The sequence below is a fragment of the Balaenoptera ricei genome, chromosome 10, assembly GCF_028023285.1.
Source record: "Balaenoptera ricei isolate mBalRic1 chromosome 10, mBalRic1.hap2, whole genome shotgun sequence".
Taxonomy (NCBI): domain Eukaryota; kingdom Metazoa; phylum Chordata; class Mammalia; order Artiodactyla; family Balaenopteridae; genus Balaenoptera; species Balaenoptera ricei.
Genome location: NC_082648.1, coordinates 11,805,426 through 11,825,565, shown reverse-complemented (window position 1 = coordinate 11,825,565; position 20,140 = coordinate 11,805,426). Strand labels below are relative to the sequence as shown.

General features: G+C 38.7%; 1 protein-coding gene across 2 annotated transcripts in view; it reads left to right on the top strand.

The window, feature by feature from the left end:
• PLBD1 (phospholipase B domain containing 1) overlaps positions 1-20,140 on the top strand; it is a 67,960-nt gene that overhangs the window by 24,960 nt on the left and 22,860 nt on the right. For both annotated transcript variants that reach the window (XM_059934497.1, XM_059934498.1), the window contains exons 3-6: positions 5,794-5,877; positions 7,210-7,348; positions 12,030-12,170; positions 12,582-12,726. In XM_059934497.1, coding sequence (XP_059790480.1) covers positions 5,794-5,877; positions 7,210-7,348; positions 12,030-12,170; positions 12,582-12,726 — 509 coding nt within the window. The remainder of the gene's footprint in view (positions 1-5,793; positions 5,878-7,209; positions 7,349-12,029; positions 12,171-12,581; positions 12,727-20,140) is intronic.

The following is a 20,140-nucleotide window of genomic DNA, read 5'->3' as shown; positions in this document are numbered from 1 at the left end:
AGAAAGAAAAAATTTTAATAATTCTAGCCTAGTTACCCTCCTTTATCTACCTCTGTCTTTACTGTTATAGGACCTCCTCAGCAGCCACCCCCACGTCAGGATGAATGTTCCTCTGTTTCAGGGTTTCTCAGCCTCAGCACTTCGGACATTTGGGATTGAATTATCCTTTGTTGTGCATTGTAGGAAGTTTAGCAGTATCCCTGGCCTCTACCCACTAGATGCCAGTTGCACCTTCCCTCCCCCTATTGTGACAACAAAATACGTCTCCAGACATTGCCAAATGCCCCTTGGAGGGAAAAATCACTCCGGTTGAGAAACACAGCCCTATATTGAAATAAGACTGAAAAATTGAGAGGATCTGGAACTCTGGGTGGAGCTGGGCAGGGTGCAGTGATGGAGACTTTAGGTAAGAAGTATGAATTTTTGTTTCTTTACCTGAGTGAGCATTGGTAGGTCAATAGCCCACAAATTATTTTTTCCAAAAGCAGAGAACTTTATTTCCATTTAAATCATTTTAATTTTAAGAGCCCATTCCTCCTCATGGCAGGAAATGTTACCATAGTCATTTCAATAGGAACAAAATATCATTGAAACTGAGTCAATTCAGAATGTTCCACTCCTCTTCCAAACACTTTTTTCCAGAATGGATTAGTGTCACTGAGGCATCTTGGAGGAAGGGGAGATGTTTAAGCAGTGATTGTCCTGTGTCCTTCTCTGGCACATTTACTGAAGTGGAACAGTCTCACTGAGTCTTTAGCTTGGGTGTTTCCCCACCTGACATCTGATGAGGCTTCCATGGTCTCCCTGGTCTCCAGTTGCAAAATCAATGCCATCGAGGTTGCAGTAGTCACCTCAAGTATAAGTCCTCTGCCCCCAGGAGGTCCATCAACTCCCAATGTCCTCTTATTCCACCCTAGGCCAGACAAGAAAGCCTTTGGCTGCTGCCTGAAACTCATGGAGGGGTGCAGGGGTGCTGCATTTGGCTCATGAGCCCAGACAGTCCTGACAGCCATCTCTACTTCCCCATGCAACCTCAGAGGGAAAACGGAAAGGCTTTTGCTTCCCTAAGCAACTAAATCAAGTCATCCAACTCACCTGGAGTTTCTGCATTCCATTCACCTGAAATATGAGGCCAGGGCAGAGGGTCCCTTCCCTGTCACCCACATACCTGTCTAGCTTTATTGCTGTTCTCTCCCTCAGTTTTAGAGATGATAGAAAAGGGACCAACTTGATAGAAGAATAGGCATGGCAGCATAAAAGATATATAACCAAAAGTTAAATATGATAATTCAATTTTTAAAAAATATTTACAGATAATTTGAAGGAAAAGCACTCATGAGGTTTGTTGAATTCAAGGACCATAAAATAAAACATTTCAAAGGATTTTAATGTTCTTTGCCTCACTGGCAATAAAATTCTATTCTCATCAGTTTCAGTTCTGGAAACCATTAGATAAAGATACCTAAAAGTTCCACAGTGCTGACCTCTAGGTCGATAAAAAGCATCAAATAAAAACCACAACTCAGACTTTAGGTAAACTTCCAGTCCAGAGGGTGCAAGGGGCTCACAATTTGACCCACTTTGCTCCAAACTTAGAGCAAATAGTAGATAAAATGTATAGAAAGAGAGCATCATGGTAATATAGCTGCCCCCCCCCCCCCCAAACAAGATGAAAGATCTCTTGAACCAGAAGTGAAGCAGAAAAGCGATGGGGTATGGATCTGCTGGGCCCTTGGCGTGAAGCAGGCAGAGACAGCCACTGCTGCTGGTGGGTGAAGGCCTCGGTGATCTGAGGGAGCCGAATCAAGGCTGGGAAGCAGAAGTAACCTTGCTGCTTTGGACTGTTTGGAAAAATAGGAGGCCACAGAATAACTTCTGCTGATGTGCACTCTGGTGTAGAGATGTATAAGAAACCGTGAGCTTGACGGGAGGCGGGGTGGGCAAAAGAACCAAATCATCCATGTGCTGGTTCCAGGACACATAAACGTGCAGCATTCCATAGGAAAGAAGTCCCCAAAGCCGCTATAAGACCTGGTTCTCAGGGAGTCCGATGGAAGTACCTAGAAGAAAATGAGAGGCAAGAAAGAGGGAGGGAGAAAGGAAGGGGGTGCAGGGGAAGAATTTAAGAATGTAAACAAACACATAACTTAAAATGCCTGAATACCAAGTTCAAAAAAGCACAAAGAAATTGAATGCTAAGAAAAAGTCAGCAAAATCAACAATAAAGTCATTAATACACTCCAGATTAATTTTGTAGATGGGTTTAACAAAGACTTTAAATATGCTTAAGGTACTCTAAGTTTTAAATGAAGGAAAACTTGGAAATTCCCTGGTGGTCCAGTGGTTAGGACTCTGCGCTTTCACTGCCGAGGGCGCAGGTTCAGTCCCTGGTTGGGGAACTAGGATCACTCAAGCTGCAGGTCACAACAACGACAACAAAATATATGTATACACACACACACACACACACACACACACACACACACACACATATATATATATGAAGGAAAACTTGAAAACTTTATGGAACAAAAAGGAAGAAATAAGAAGACAGGTAGATATTTTAAAAGAACCTGCTTGAAATATCAAAATGAAAATATCATAAATGAAATATCATAAATGAAGGAAAACTTGAAAAATGTAGGGAACAAAAAGGAAGAAATAGGTAGATATTTTAAAAGAACCTGCTTGAAATATCATAAATGAAAATTATGGAAATTAATTTTTAAAAATATCAATAAGTGGGCAAACCCTGGACTAGACAAACTCAGAGAAATAATTTCTGAATCAGACATTAGTACTGAGGGATTTATACAGTACACTGCCCAAAGAGAGAAAGGGGTAAAAATAATGAGAGAGCTGTTATTAAATAGAGAAGTTTGATTGAGAAACTCCAACATATGTCTATTAGGAGTCCCAGAAAAAGAAACTGGAGGGAATTGCAGATAAGCAATAGTTGACAGGGTAATAGTTGAGAATTGATTAAAATTGAGAAAGACACGAGTCCTTAGTTGGAAGACACAGCCTATTATATTGCTACAACACAGAGGATGAAACTACAGAAAGTTGAGGATAAAGGGAATAATTTTAAAAGCTATCAGAAAGAAAAATATTGATTACAAAGGAATCTCAGCTTGACTGATAGCATACCTCTCATTAGCAACAATATACCCAGAAGATATGAGGATGGTATTTTTAAAGTACTGAGGAAGAATAACTAACTAGAGTTTTAAAACTGTTTAAATTATCCAAGAGCAAGGGCAAAATAATGATATTTTTAGATACATAAGTTAAAATATTTTACCATGCACAGACTTCTATTAAACTATTATAGGACATACATTAACAAAAATAGCAAGAGGGAACATTTGGGATATAAGGAACAATAGTTAACACAAAAAACAAAGAAGTTAATAAAATTTGATTGTAAAAGTTAAACAATAAAAATTATTTTAATATTTTTTTAAATGAAAAGGTAAAACTAAATCTTCGAACAATAACATGATGGGTGATGTCAATGGGTAGGTAAAGCTTGCTAAAATATGTATGTTTGGAGGAGGAGAGAAATAGAAAATTCATTTAGATTTTATATAAGAATTCCCTGGCAGTCCGGTGGGTAGGATTCCATGCTTCCATTGCATGGGACACGGGTTGATCCCTGGTCGGGGAATTAAGATCCTGCATGCCACGTGGTACTGCCCCCCCCAAAAAAAGTCATTTATATTTTATAATAAAATGCATAATAATCAATGTTTTCACAATTTTTAATGATGATCACTAATGGAATAGAAATGCAGCTGACCCTTGAACAATGCTGGGGTAGAGACGCTGAGTCCTCACCCCCAACCCTGCACAGTCAAAAATCCTCATGTAGACTTACGGTCGGCCCTCCATATCCAAAGAGTATGTATTTGCTGAAAAAAATCCATGTATAAGTGGACCCTTACTGTACAAACTCATGTTGTTCAAGAGTCAATTGTACATTTTATATAAAGCTTCTAAATTAGCAGAAGTAAAAAGAAGGTTAATGAAAATGTTATTTAAACAGGGAAACCATAAAAGAGGGACAAAAAAAGGGATGGTAAATGGAAAACAGAAGGGACTGCAGAAATAAATCCAAGTATATTAAAATCACAACAGATGTAAATGGATTATTTTCATCAATTCAAAAACGTTTAATTGAGGAGATGTTCAAGGATACAGACTTGCAACTAGTAGATAAGTCCTGGAGAGCCAATGCACAGCATTGTGATTATAGTCAACAATACTGTATTATAAACTTCAGAGTTTCTAAGAGATTAGATCTTAATTGTTCTCACCACCAAAAAGGAATTACAATTATGTGACATGGTAGAGGTGTTAGCTGATGCTATGGTGATAATCACATTGCAATATATAAATGTATCAAATCATTATACAATGTTGTATGTCCGTTATAGCTCACCAAAAATGTTTACTGTATAGCGTATGAGGGACATTTAACTTTTTAAATAAGTTTTAAAGAATCTCAAATAGCCAATAATGCTGAGGGGAATGGAAATTAAAACAAAGAATCATTTCAGATACAACAGACTGTTGAAAATTTGAAAGTCTGACTGTGCCAAGTGTTGGCAAGGCTAAGGAGCAAGGAGAGATCTACCATGTAGTTGGGGAGAACGTAATTTGGTACAATCACTGTGGAGAACAATTTGGCAGTATCTAGTAACTATAGGTGTATAGAATATTCACCCCAGCAATTCTACTTTTATATGTATATGTATATATACACATACATACTAGAAAAACAAATGTGTAAAAAGAGACATTTACAACAATGTTTGAAGTTGCATTGTAATAGCGAAAAATTAAAAACCAGTTAAATGTCTATCATAGGACTGCATAAATGAATTTTTATATAGTCATAACATGGAATACCATCAACACATGAAAAGAATAAATTTAAGCTGCAGATGATAACAGATAATTCTTTTAAAATATCATGTGGAGAAAAATAAACAAGTTAGGGTGGTAGATAGTATGATCTTATTTATATTTGTTCTGAAACATGATTAATAATAATATACATTATTTATGATTAAATATATATATAGAGAGAGATGGTATAAAAATGTGCATGAGAACAATAAATCACTCATTCAAGACTGCAGTTGCCTCTGGGGAGAAGGGAGGACATTTAGTGTCAGCGGTTGAACTCTAGCTTATGTTTGATATCTTTTTTAAAAAATATGAAGCAAATATGGCAAAATATAATGATTTTATGTAGTTGGGTAGTGGATACTTGGGTGTTTGTTATATTCTATGCTTTTCTGTATGCTGGGAATATTTCCCAGTTTTATTTTTTTTTAATTAATTAATTTATTTATTTATTTTTGGCTGCACTGGGTCTTCGTTGCTGTGCGTGGGCTTTCTCTAGTTGCGGCAAGCGGGGGCTACTCTTTGCTGCGGTGCGCGGGCTTCTCATTGCGGTGGCTTCTCTTGTTGCAGAGCCCCAGCTCTAGAGCACGGTCTCAGTAGCTGTGGCGCACGGGCTTAGTTGCTCCGCGGCCTGTGGGATCTTCTCGGACCAGGGATCGAACCCGTGTTCCCTGCATTGGCAGGCGGATTCTTAACCATTGCACCACCAGCAAAGTCCCAATATTTCCCATTTTAAATTGTGCATTTGATTTATAAAAGAAGATAGGGAAGGTTTGCCATAGGGAACATCCCAGTTAGCCAAAATACTGGGTAATTTACTGTGATGGGAAAATCCAAGAAGAAAAATGGAAATGTAACAATTTTCGTCTCTCCTTTCAGACATATGTATGACCACTTCACAAACCTCTACCCACAGCTGATTAAGAAACATTCCGTGGTGGATAAAGTACAGGAGTTTTTAAAGTAAGTATAATAGCTTTCCTCTTCTCATTGCTGTTGAGGCTTCAGGGCTTGAATCTGTCATTTCAAACAGCAATTTCTCCTTCACCAATTTCTTTTCCATCTCTTAGGCAGGACTCTGGAGTAGTTCTTGTAGTTAAGTATAGCACCTTTTGGTAATGGCATGAAAACTGGTTGTGGACAAATGCCTTCTAGTTTGTGCTCTTTCAGAGGTCAGGTTAAATATCCCATTATCAATTGCTGACACAGCTAGAGGAAGACCTCACCAGTGCAAGACAGGCAGAGTCAAACCCCTGGATCCCTTCCACCTGGGGGCTCCTCTCCTTGCAGAAATCCCTCCTCCTCCCTCTGAAAGGTGCTTCCGTTTCATGGACCTGGTGACTCATCCTAGCTGGGGAGTTAGCTCATATCTAAAGTTATAACTCTTAACATCCTCTGAGAATATTTCCATTTTTGTAAAGTTTTCTGAAGACTAATAATTCTCAATATTCAGAAAATTTGTTTTATATTTGTGGGATGACAGACTATGAGACTAATTTGGGGATAAAGGAGTTCTTGGTTTGGCCCTCCAAATTATATGCTAAGCAACCCCTTCGTCAGGTGCTAAGGTCCTACAGAGCATCTGGGCTAGATCCCATGAAGCAGTGACACTGTATTTTTAAATTGATCTAGAGATAGCGTGAACACATCAGAAATAGCTTTTAGTATACAAATTTATATCAACTCATCCTGCATAAAGTGCAGACAACAAAAAGAGGAGAGAGAATGAAAGGACTATTAAAAAAAAAAAAAAAGACTTTTTCCCAGAACAGAGGCATTGAGGCTGTTATTAGCGACAACTGGAATAGGGCAAACCATAAACTATGAAAATGATCTGAGAGAAATAAAAACACATACACACCACCCGGTCCTTAAGAGCTTTTGTTTTTTCCTGTTGTTTATCACTTCTATCTACAAAGTAAAGTTAATCAACTTGTCCTTACCGATTTAGTGAAACATGATTTTGTATAAGATACATTTGAACAGTCTATCCTCGACTTTCTTAGGCCTCAGTATCACAGATAAGTAAATATTACACCTGTGTTTCTAGATAGTTCTAGATAGAGCATGGGGGAAGTTAGAATGGAAGAGTCATAGTCCTTGGGAGAGATTAAAAATCATTTAGGATTTGCTCTGATACCCTTTCAAAGTGATTGGAATGTTATAAGATCCAGAATTTAAATTATACTAGCTAGCATAAGTATCTGAATATATAATCTCTAAATACCTGGGTTTAATTTAGCTTTGGATGAACAACCATGGAGACCTCTAGTACAAATCTAATTTGTCTTCCAGGAAGCAAGATCAGTGGGCCCGGGATAACATCAAAAATAACAAGGATGACCCATTTTGGAGACACACAGGCTATGTTATGGCACAAATGGATGGGCTGTATGTAGGGGCAACGAAGAGGGCTATAGTAGAAGGAACAAAGGTAAGATTTTTTAAAAGCTACTCAGGATTTATATGGTATGGCAAGAATATTGAAAATTATCTTTAAAATTATTGATACATTCCAATTAAGGAGAAGATCAAATTAGGACTAGGGAATAAATTTCTTGCACAGTAGAACTGTCTTATCTATCTCATTGCTAGCACCTGACTCAGTGTCAGGTTAACTCACAAATAAACCAGCTTGTTTCTGTGTTCTTTCAGTCTTATTCATGCTATACTCTGGGGTAGGTTAAAGAGCCCCATATGAATGTACTGGCTATTTAATTAACCTGATAAAGCAAGTGTTTTAGACAATATGTTTGTTAAAGAAAAATGTCTAAGTTTTATAAAATGTACGAGTTCTATGCTTTCATCCTCCACAGCACGCACACACACACACAAACACATGCCCATGCAGCATAATTTTTTTGAAAGGTTTACTGAATCATTGAGGATTGAAAGGTACCGTGTAATATACTTCCAAAAATTAGGAAGATTTTATTTCCTGGGGGTAATATATATACCATACACACACACACACACACACACACACACACACATACACACACACACTCACACTGGACAAAATATATAAAATGACAGTTCATAGAAAATAGATGCAAAAAACACTCTTAATCATATGAACTTGGCCTTGCTAATAAAATTAGAAATACAAATTAAAATCATACTGAGAAATACTTTCTCACTTATCAATTTGGCAAAAATTCCAAAGTGTGAGAGCATACTGTGTTGGCAAGGCAATGGGGGGAAAAATGGGAAGAAGGTACTTCCCTAGAAGACTGGTGGGAATAAAAAATGGTGTATCTGCTAAGGACAGGAATTTTGGCACCCAGTACCAAAATCACACACTCATTTACTCTCTGACCCAGTAATCCCATTTCTAGGATTATCACAGAGGTTCACTGGCAACAATACAAGCCTATTCATCACAGATAATTTATAATAGCGAAAAGACCGAAAACAGCCAAATACATGGAAGACTGGCTGCATAAATGATGTAGCTGTAAACAGGAATAAGGTGGATCTCCATGTACTATTATGGAATGACCTTCAGAATCTGTTATTAAGTGTAAAAATGGAAAGACCAGTGTATATCATGTGCTACCTTTTGCATAAGAAATTGAGAGAGATAGATAGATAGATAGATAATAGATAGATAATAGATAGATAAATAGATAGATAGATAATAGATAGATAGATTTGCTCATTTTTTCAAGGAGAAACAACAGTGAAAGAATAAGCCAAAACTAAAAAATAAATGATTACCTATAAAAGAAGGAAGAAAAAGAGTGGAGGGAACAGAGATGAAAGCTACATTTCTCTGAATGTAACTTGCTTTTTACATTTGACTTTGGAACCATGTAAATGCTGTTCATACTTATTAAAAAATTTTTAAAAGCAAAGCAGTTCCTAAGACCTGAAAACAAATTGACACAAATATACCTAATGGTGCATCAAGTTTGTGGCATAACCGTACGGACAGCAGTTATTTCAGGTGACCTTAAAACACAGTTACTGCTGTACATCCTCAGTGGAATAGATGCTACAGACAAGAAGAATCGCCAAAACCAAAACCAAAACAAACGACCTTGAATTGTAATCTTACTTTAGTAAAAATATTGATATTGCTATTTTGAAATTTGATAGAGTTCACTTGATATAGTAAGATAAAGCAAATAAGTATGTTAGATAACAAGATTTTCAGCATAAGAAAAATCAATGAAGTAAAGATCCTGTGTTTTGGTTTTTGTTTTTAAGTTGAAATATAGGTAGCAAATCATTACTTTTAAAAAATACACGTTTCCCAGGAATTCCCTGGTGGTCCAGTGGTTAGGACTCAGCACTTTCACTGCTGTGCCTGGGTTCAATCCCTGGTTGGGGAACTAAGATCCTGCAAACCTCATGGCACGGCCAAAAAAAAAAAAAAAAGTACACGTTTCCTTGCTTTGTCCCTTGAAAAAGCCTGGAAGTAATGACAATAGCCTAGACCCAGTATCATTCAGTCTTCACTAGGAGGATACGACATAGGGTAGGCAACAATGTCTTAAGACACAAAAGCACTAACCATGAAGAAAAAGATTGACAAATTCAGCTAATTAAAATAAGAATTTCTTTTTATCAAAAGACAGTATAGAGAGTGAAAAGATAAGATATAAACCAGGAGAAGATATTTGCAATACATTTAACTAACAAAGGATTTGTATCTAAAATACATAAAGAACATCGACAAATTGTTAAAAAGAAAATACTCAGTAGAAAAATGGGCAGTGGGCAAAAACATCGAGAGGAGTTTCTTGGAAGAGGAAATACATATGGCCAATAAACCGGTGATGAAAGGCTCTATTTCAAGAAAATGCGTAGTAAAACCACAGTGAGATCCTATTACACACCAGAACTGGGAAATCCCAAGCACTACTGGAGTAAGTAAACTATTACAGCCACTTTGGAAAAGGATTGGACATTACTTGAAACATTTGAGGATAACACAGTCTACAACCTGGCAGATCCACTCAGATGTTACATAGTTTCTCGAAAATGGGGCGCAAGTACGTAAAAGTTCACAGTACCATTGTTTTGCTGTGAACCAGAAACACCCCAGATATTTATCATACGTATATTGTGACACTATATATTCATGTAATGGGATACCATATAGGAATGAAAATGAATGAACTATTTCCACGTGATCAACATTGATAAATGGCAAAAAATAATTTTGAGCAAAAGAATGAACACAGTATGATTCTATTTGTACATATTCAAAACCAGGAAAAGTTTTAAAAATAATTGTTTAAGGATTTATACATAGATGATAAAATAATAAAAGCAAGTAATGAACAACATGAAATTTAGTAGAGTGGTTACTACTGGTAGGGAAGGGAAGGGAAATGAGATTGGTGACTTCTAAGGCACAGCTAATATTCTATTTTTTAAACTGTGAGGTGGGTAATAGGAGTTTATTATTTTTCCTTAAACTGTGCATATACATCTTTATTCTTTCATATGTATGATATCATTCTTAATTTTTAAAATAAAGGCAAAATATTTAAAAGCAAATTACAAACTGAAAGATATATTGCAATTCATCTCAGAGACAATGAACTAATCTCTCTAATACTTAAAGAACTCTTAAAAGTAGGTAAACAAGTATAACCTAGTAGAAAAACAGATAAAGCACATTCACAGTTCACAAAAAATAAATCCAAAGATTTTTAAACATATGTTCAGCGGTGCTCATAATAGAAAAAAATGCCAGTATAAACTACAATGAGATACTGTTTTTCACCTATCAAACTGGAAATAAACTAATTGTTTAGTATGTTGTTAGGCTGTACTAGTATAATTGAATAAGCCCTATGAAGACAATTTGGAAACATCTATTAAAATCAAAATCATTTCTAGAGATCTATCCTACACACAGACTCACACACATACAAAATGATGTGTCCAAGTCTAACTATTGTTACATTATTTATATTAGCAAAAGACTAGAAACCACCTGAAAGTCTACCAATAAAATACTGGTTAAAAATATTATAATGCATCCATTCATTGAAATACTGTTTAAAAGCATGAGGAAGATTTTTATATCAAATATGGAAAGGTCCCCAAGATATGAAAAGATACTAAGAGAAAAAAATCAAGGTGAAGAGAAGTATATATAACACACTATCGTTTATGTTAAAAAATGTATTTGTAAGACATTTTTAAAAGTCTAGAGAGATACGCAAGAAACCAATAAAAGTGGTAAGCTGGAGACAGGGTGGGTCTTGAGTGAACAGAGGATAGGAGTGAAGAGAATTTCCACTATAGATCTTATAATTAAAAAAAATATTGAATAATGAATGGATTACTTATTCAAAAACAAAACAAAGAGAATGTTTATATAAATAAATAATCAGGTTTGGTTTTTTTTTCTTGCTTTTGCTTTTGTTAAAATTGTCATGTGTATTTGTCTTCTCACCACCTCTGCCCGAAAACCAATTTGTTTGTAGATGCCTAGCCCTGGGCGACTCTGGTGGTTTGAATCTTGCTGGAGCAGTGCTCTCTAGTTAACACAGAGTTCATGTTCAAGCCTGATAATTGCTTCAGGTTTAATGCTGTCAAGTCTGTTAGTCCTATGTTAAACATATGATCAAAATCAAAAGCACCTTAGTTGAATATTTTTGCTGTAAAGCAGTGCTTCTCAGCTGAGGATGACTTCTCACCAGAGGACATTTTGCAATGCCTAGAGACATTTTGGGTTGTCAAAACTGGGAGGGTGCTACTGATATCTAGTGGGTAGAGGCCAGGGATGCTGCTAAACTTCCTACAATGCCCAGCCCCCCTGCCCAACAAGAAAGACTTATTTGGCCCCAAATATCACTAGTGCCAAGACTGAAAAAACCTGCTGTAGAGGAGTGCAAGCAAACTGCTCTGTGTACTTTACTCTCATAGGACCCACTCCCAAAATCTGTGACTAACAGGCTAAAACGTCTCACAAACTATAAAGTAATAAAAATCACTTTATAAACTACAATAAAATCTAGTGTATCTGTTACATTAGGGAACCTTCACAGAGGAATAATGTAACGGATACCTAACAAGAGGAGCCCTCACCATAGAAAATGACGTCTGACTGTCTGAAATCAATGTTAAGTGCAGTCTCTGTCTTTTCCCAGCCCATAACCCTGTTCCAGATTCAGTTCCTGAATGCTGTTGGAGATCTGCTGGACCAGATTCCCACACTTTCTCCCACAAAAAACTCCGGCCTGGAGGTTTTTAAGAGATGGGACATGGGACATTGCTCTGCTCTCATTAAGGTGAGACATGCGGCAGCCTTTCTCTTTGTCTTTCTTCTGGTCCATATGGACTTTTTCTATATGTCACCCAAGTATGGTAACATCTCACCACTCCCAGCTATAGTTATATATCAGCTCATGGGTTCCTCTGTCATAGAAGTTAAGAACTGGAAGGAACTGATGGAGGGAACTGGATGTACGTGATGTTACCCGTTTCTTCCATCATTTTTCCCGTGCTCTATGTACCTGCCACTCCCACCATCCAGAATCTTCCATTTTGGAAGCTAGGACAGACTCTGTCTGTTTTGTGCACATTAAAGGTTAATTTTCCGGTAACAAAAACAGCAATAAACACCTTAATTGACATATCCCTCTACACTTCCTACATTTGTAGTCAGTTATCTGTATACTTCACTATGATTCTGGCTATAGGTTCTTCCTGGATTTGAGAACATCTTTTTTGCTCACTCAAGCTGGTACACGTATGCTGCCATGCTCAGGATATATAAACACTGGGACTTCAACATCATTGATAAAGACACCAGCAGTAGTCGCCTCTCTTTCAGCAGTTACCCAGGTAAATAAATTTAGAGAGACATCTGAGTACTTTGAGTACTATTTCAGGATAAAACCTTAGTGATTTAGAGTAACTGGAATGGAAGAAGAAAGGTTTAGTGATTAGCATACATTAATGAAAATTGGTTTTTAGAGTGCTATGAAATATAGCTCTAATACTTGAATTTAATAGAATGTCATAAACTATGTTAATAGGGTTGACAAAAGTTCACTTCAACAAGTGCCAGTTGAGTATTTATTAAGCACAAGGCACTTGCCTAGGCTCTGCAGTGGAATCAAAGATGAGCGAGATAGATCCTGATCTCAGCATCTCCTTGAGAGCCTGTCTCCATTTCTCTTTTTTTATGATTTCTTTTTTTTTTTAATTGGAGTATAGTTGATTTATCCATTTCTCTTATTCTTTGCAATATCCACAGCAGTTTACCTAGTATGTGGCACCTAGTACTTAATAAATTTTTGCTGAATGGATGGGTGAATGAATGTACAAGCTTATAGATCTTACACAAACAAGATAAGTACTATACAGATAAGAACAATATTATTACTGGATACTGTATAGGCTACAAAAGAAGTGTAAGAAATGTTGTGAGTATTCAAAATAGGGACAGCTCACTTCTGATTGTTGGGAAAAAGGAAAAAGGTGAACATTTGAGATGAACCATGAACGATGACTAGAATTTGAGCAGGTAGAGATGGATGGGAAGGATAGTCTTTGTAGAGTTGGGATTGCAAACTCCTATACCTAAAGGAGACAGAAGATGATGCAAATGAATAAAGGGGGCTGGTATAAGAAAATAGAAATGGAAACAATTGTAGCAAACACATGGTCCATTGACAGGGAGCCAGTCGGCTCCCACTGACTATTGTCACCCAGCCATGTGGAGATCAGTATTTCCATATCCTCTAGCTTCTCAAGAGAGAAATATGGATTTGAAAAACAAAACCCACCATGTGAACCCCAAAACGTGTGTCTGCTAGCTGTAATTGCCCTCAACTGCAGGTTTGCAACCTCTTCAGGAAACATCATGAGCAAAGGCAAGGGGTAAATTCTTACCAAACATCTAAGTGTCCGATGCAGATGTGATGTGGACACTTTTGACCTTTAATTACATATATGCAACTTACAGGGTGGTTATACCAACCACCTGTCATATCTAGCTTTGTAAGAGTATTTGTGTCAGAGTATTATTGTCCCTTCTGGCACTGTTGTTCTTGATAATTTTTTTTTTTTAATCAAGTTATTTATTTATTTATTTTTGGCTGTGTTGGGTCTTCGTTTCTGTGCGAGGGCTTTCTCTAGTTGCGGCAAGCGGGGGCCACTCTTCATCGCGGTGCGCAGGCCTCTCACTATCGCGGCCTCTCTTGTTGCGGAGCATAGGCTCCAGACGCACAGGCTCAGCAGTTGTGGCTCACGGGCCCAGTTGCTCCGCGGCATGTGGGATCTTCCCAGACCAGGGCCCGAACCCGTGTCCCCTGCATTGGCAGGCGGATTCTCAACCACTGCACCACCAGGGAAGCCCTGTTCTTGATAATATTAACATCACCCTAGCGGGAATTCTCACCAGGGGAATAAAGTGATGTCTTTCTGTCCTTGTGACCTGATCCTTCCTTTGAGACCACTTTGATTTCATCTTTGTCATAGTTTGCTTAATTGTTTTAGTACTGAGGGGGACTGAGAACTCCCTTCTCCAAGTTAGACTGTGCTTTGATTCTTCTGTGTTCCTTTGGACTGAAATTTAAGGACAGCAAGATACTGAGACAGTCAAATATTCATACTCTTCCTCTTATTTGTGATAAAATGCAAAGTTCAGCTGTTACCTGAAATTTTTGCTTTGAAATCTCTGCAGAATGGTGTTCTTCCATAGTCTTAATAGTCTTGAATCCCAAAGGTAGTGATGGAGAAGGACATGGAGGGATTTCCTATGAAACTTTTGACCTTGCTCATATTTGCATATATAGCTTCCAGAATAGATAGATTTAGAAGTAGATATATAGATAATAGAGATTTGTAGAGCAATTAAACTGAGAGAAAACAAAAGACTTTTTTTTTTTTTACTCCAAGATGTTTTTACAGGAGCCAGTGGAGCAATGTCATTCATAATTTCTCTAACTGGACTGCTTTGTTTTCAACAGCCAACATGAAAAAACATGTAGAATTTTATTTATATTACAAAGAATTGTTTAGTTACGGGATCAGCCATACGGAATTCATCGCATAGATATAAAACTAAGCTTTAGCATGAACTTTATGCCATGTGTATGTGCTGTTGATCCCAGAAATAAGCTAGGTGACTTGTTGCTTTTCTTTGGTGCAGGAGTACCACGAGAGATTGAGTGGGTTAGGAGCGTGGTGTCAGTTTTGTATTCAAAGGGGCAGGACCTGGAGGCTCTTCCTGATACGGACAAGGATATTAAGAGTTATTGAGTCAGAACCGATAGATCAAGTCATGATATAATTTATTCATCTACAATTTTCTATTAAAATGTGCTAAGCAGAGTATTTGTGATGAAAAAACAGGACAAATGCAGCCCCTATTCTAACAAACTTTACATTCTGGTGAAAAATAGACACAAATACAAAAGCAATGATTAAAGTGTGATTTGTGTAATAATAGGGAAGCCTAGTTTGGGGATGATGAGATAGCTTTTAAGAGAAAGTAAAATTTAGGTTGAGACACAAAGGCAAGTGTAAATTCCCCAGGCCAATGGGGATAATGGGGTGATAGAATGTTCCATGTGGAACAAGCAGCACATGTAAAGGCATATAGGCAAGAGAAAGTGTGGAGAAGGCCAGGGAGAGGGAATGAAGGGCAATGCAAGACCATTAAGGTGACAAGTGGAAGTGACATTAATAGATTTGCATTTTAGAATTACAAAATGTCTGGCCCACGAGAGGAGGACAAGAGAGGCTTCCAACAGAACATGTAGAAGCCTGAGGCAACAGTCCAGGCAACTCAAACCACATAAAGTTTTGCAGATGGTCAGTCAATATACGGATGGAAGATTGATATTCCTCTTCAAGAAGAAAACAAGGTGTCAAAAATGACCGCCGAATTCATATAGCAGTAATAGTGTTCCTGTTGTCCTTGCCAGAATCCTTGAGGGATAATTGCCTAATAAGAACTGTTGGAAGGGCACTCCCAAAACTGTACTCTAGCATAGGAGAATAGGAGGAACAATAGTAATCCTTCACAACACATTCATCAATATTGCAAAAGGATGTGCTGACCCCAGCTCACCCAGGCTTATCTAAGCCAATCTCATGCTCTGTGTTCATGAGAGTCCCAGCTGACTCCGTAAAAATACAGGTAGTTATTCAAGGAAATAAATTTATATAATAACCTCCATCTTAATCTAGAAAGGATTTAAGGTGGGGTCCAAGGTGGCAGAGTAGGAAGATTCTGAACTCACCTGCTCTCACAGACACACTAAATCTACAGCTACATTTGGATCATTTCCCTCTGAAAAAGATCTGAAAATGAAATGAACTGATTCCCACAACAGAGAATAAAAGGACCACACTGAGACAGGTAGGAGACGTAGAGACATGGTCTTGCAAAAGACCCCACTTTATTGTGTGCAGCAACACGCGATAAGGAGGGATCTCATGAGACAGGTGCTTCTCCAGGAGGAGCAAGGGATTGGTGACCCCCACCAGGCACCCCAGCCCCTGGGATCTGCACCAGAATGATGAGCTCCCAAAACTTTTGGCTTAGATACCCAACAGGGCTGATGTCCAAGGGCACCAAAGTGCTATAGGAAACAGATTCCCCTAGTAAAGGATTTGCACGTGGTCTTACTCACCCCAAGACCCAGCAAAATAGCAACAGTTTGGAAAGTGCCATATGTGAGGAAGATTCATTTGCCAACCTAAAGGCTGGAGAGGCAGGGGGCAACTGAAATGGTCCTGAAGGCAGAGGCGCCGGCGGAAGCCATTGGTGTGGTCTCCACCTAGCATGCCTGCGCAGGGGGGTGAGCTCGGATGCAGCACCCTCCCACTGCCTAGCTGAACAGGCAGGGGGGAGTGGTCGTTGCAGTGTCCTACTTCCTTGCTGAAGTCTGCACATGCAGTGGTTGCAACACTCCCCTGCCCCCTGGCTGGGGCTGAAGAGCTGCCTTTCTGCAGCCAGTGAGTGAGCCCCCTCCCCTCCACTCTCCAGCTGCCCTGCTAAAGCCAGTGAGCACATTCAACCCACAGAGGGGACACCTCTTGATCCCCCCGCCTCGCTGGCCAGGGGCCCTGGCATTCCTGAGCTCCACAGGATGGTAACGATCAGAAAGACAGCTCTTGGCAGGCTACCACGCCCAGGGCACTGCACAGACAGCAAGCTGAAATAAAACCCAAGTATCCCTGTGAAAAAGACCTATTTACTTAGCCTGGTGCTTCAGCTTCAGACAGACTTCAGGTTTCCCATGCATCTAGAGGCTAAGGAGACATTGCCAGGGGACATAAGCTGGGAGTCACCATCCTTGTACATCCCCTTGGCCTCACTACAGCTCGGCAACACTTCCCAGGTAAAAAGCTTACACACTTGTCTGGAGCCCCAGTTTTTGCAACTGTCACTAGGCCCTAGGCTGCCAAAGGTCACGCTTACCCTTGGGCTTAAGCGTCTGCTTTCACCTGTGTTCTCGCTGCAGTGCTGCTTCCTTTCTACCCAAGGGCAGCAGGGGAGGTGACAAGTGAGCTTTACCCTGTATGCTCCCCCACTGGCCCCTGTGGCAGTCACGGCACCCCCTGCACGTTCTGCACCACGGGTTCAGCAGTGCTGTGGGGAGGGCTGGCCCTGGCCCCTAAAAGGGCTTTAAAAACCTTGCTTTCTAACACAGCCAGGCCTTTGTAACAGATCTCATGCCTCCAGTTGATGAGGTGACTTCCTACTCTCACGAGTCGTTAACAAGTTACAAGTTGGATGGATATTCTGTGGAGCAGTTGAGACTGCTCTTCTGGCTCCTGCCTCAGGCTTCTCACCTCTCCTACCCACAGGCGGGAGTGTATCGAAGGTAGGCGTGTAGGCAGCGTGCATAGAGACCACGTTCTAGGAGAGCACTGATTATAGCGTAGGAAGTCTGAGAGAAGACAGGCAAAAGTTGGAAATACGTTGATGTTTGTTTACTCTATAAAATTCTGAATGTAATTAATGACCAGAAAAAGAATAATCATTCACATTTTTCTTAATACTGTGGGTAAGACTTGCCATTGTGGTCATGATTAACAAAGCACAGTAATGATTTCTGAGAGAGTCATTAGAATTCAGTATTCACAGGTGACATGATAAACGTTGCAGAGTCATTAAGTAAATGGCGTTAAGGAACTGCAGAGGCAAAAAAATCTATGTTGTTTCAGTGCAAACAGGTTACAAAGAGTCATGGCTTTGAGAGTAATAGTATTGCTGCTTTTTTCTCATGAAGGGAGATATAAAATTTTCCAGAAATAATGCATCGGATTATAAAGAATACAAAGAGGTGGTACCTGGACATTACAAAGCATCTTCACATACACTGATTGGACGATACACAAATACATTAGTATGTTTCTCTACTCATTATTCTAAATCTTCATTAATAAATCACTATACCTCACATGGGCCCTTGAATTTTGTCATATATTTCTTAATCAAATTGTTTATATAGGCAGGGGCCCTGCAAAAATTACTTGCCTGAAGCTCTGGATACTCTAAGAAAGGTGGCCCTGTATTATTGAAGCAAAAAAAGAAGGTTTTGAATAGCCATGGTCTGTTTTACCTAAGAGGTGATAGGGCAAATGAAGATAAAAGCCCTGGCTAGTCCTCCGCCAGGATACTGTATACAGACAACTCTTGATTTTGGCTATGCAGTCAGGAATCCCATAGGGAATGACGGCATTGAAAAGGTAGGCATTACCACTGCATGAACACTGCAGTGCAGAGATCTACTTATCATCAAAAAGAACACAAATAACAAATGTTGGCAAGGATGTTGAGAAAGGGAACCCTCGTACACTGTTGGTGGGAATGTAAATTGGTGCAGCCACTGTGGAAAACATTATGGAAGTTTCTCAGAAAACTAAAAATACAACTACCATATGACCCAGGAATTCCACTCCTGGGTATATATCCGAAAAAAACAATAACACTAACTTGAAAAGATACATGCACCCCAATGTTCATAGCAGCATTATTTACAATAGCCAAGACATGGAAGCACCCTAAGTGTCCATCAACAGATGAACGGATAAAGAAGATGTGGTACATATACACAATGGAATATTACTCAGCCATAATAAAGAATGAAATCTTGCCATTTGCAGCAACATGGATGGACTTGGAGGGCATTATGCTAAGTGAATTATTTCACTTATGTCAGACAGAGAAAGACAAATACTATGTGATATCACTTATATGTGGAATCTAAAAAATACAACAAACTAGTGAATATAACAAAAAAGAAGCAGACTCACAGATATAGAGAACAAACTAGTGGTTACCAGTGGGGAGGTGGGGGAGGGGTTTATAGGGTAGGGGGAGTGGAAGGTACAAACTATTGGGTGTAAGATAGGCTACAAGGATGTATTGTACAACACGGGGAATATAGCCAATATTTTGTAATAACTGTAAGTGGAATGTGACCTTTAGAAATTGTATTAAAAAATAAAAATAAATAAAATTTGTTCATGTCAAGAAAAAGATCTACTGATTTCCATTGCATTGAAGGTTTAAGTCAATCAGAGGTAATCAACCTGTCAGTAATACTGAGTCTTCCAACCCACAAATATTGTTTCTCTATTTATTTAGGTCTTCTTTAATTTGAGCAATGTTTTGTAGTTTTTAGTATATGGGTCTTACATACCTTAAATTAATTTGAATCCTAAATGATTTTTGATGCTACTGTAATCAGAATCAATTTTTTATTCCTTTTCCAATTGTTCATTGCTTGTATATATGCATTAGTTATCTATCGCTACATAACAAATCACCCCCAAAATTAGTGACTTGAAATGACAGTAACCATTTAGTATCTCATAGTCTCTATGGATAAGGAATTTAGATAGGGCCCAGTGAGGAGAGCTTGTCTCTACTTCACTATATGTGGGGCTTTAGCTGAAGACTCAGAGACTGAGGGGCTGAAATCTCTGGTAACTTAACTAAAGCTAAAGGATGTACTTCCAAGGTGACTCACTTCCATGGTCAATAAGATAGTGCTGGGAAATTGATTCCCCTCCATGGGCCTCTTCACAGGATTGCTCAAGTATCCTCAGGACAGGATTCCTGGTTTCCCCCAGACCAAGTGATCTGAAAGAGCACGGCAGAGACAGCAATACCTATTATGACCTAGTCTCAGAAGTCATATACTGTCACTTCCACCACGTTCTATTTATTAGAAGGAAGTTATTATGATCAGCCCACATTCAAGAAAAGGAAATTAGAATCTATCTTTTT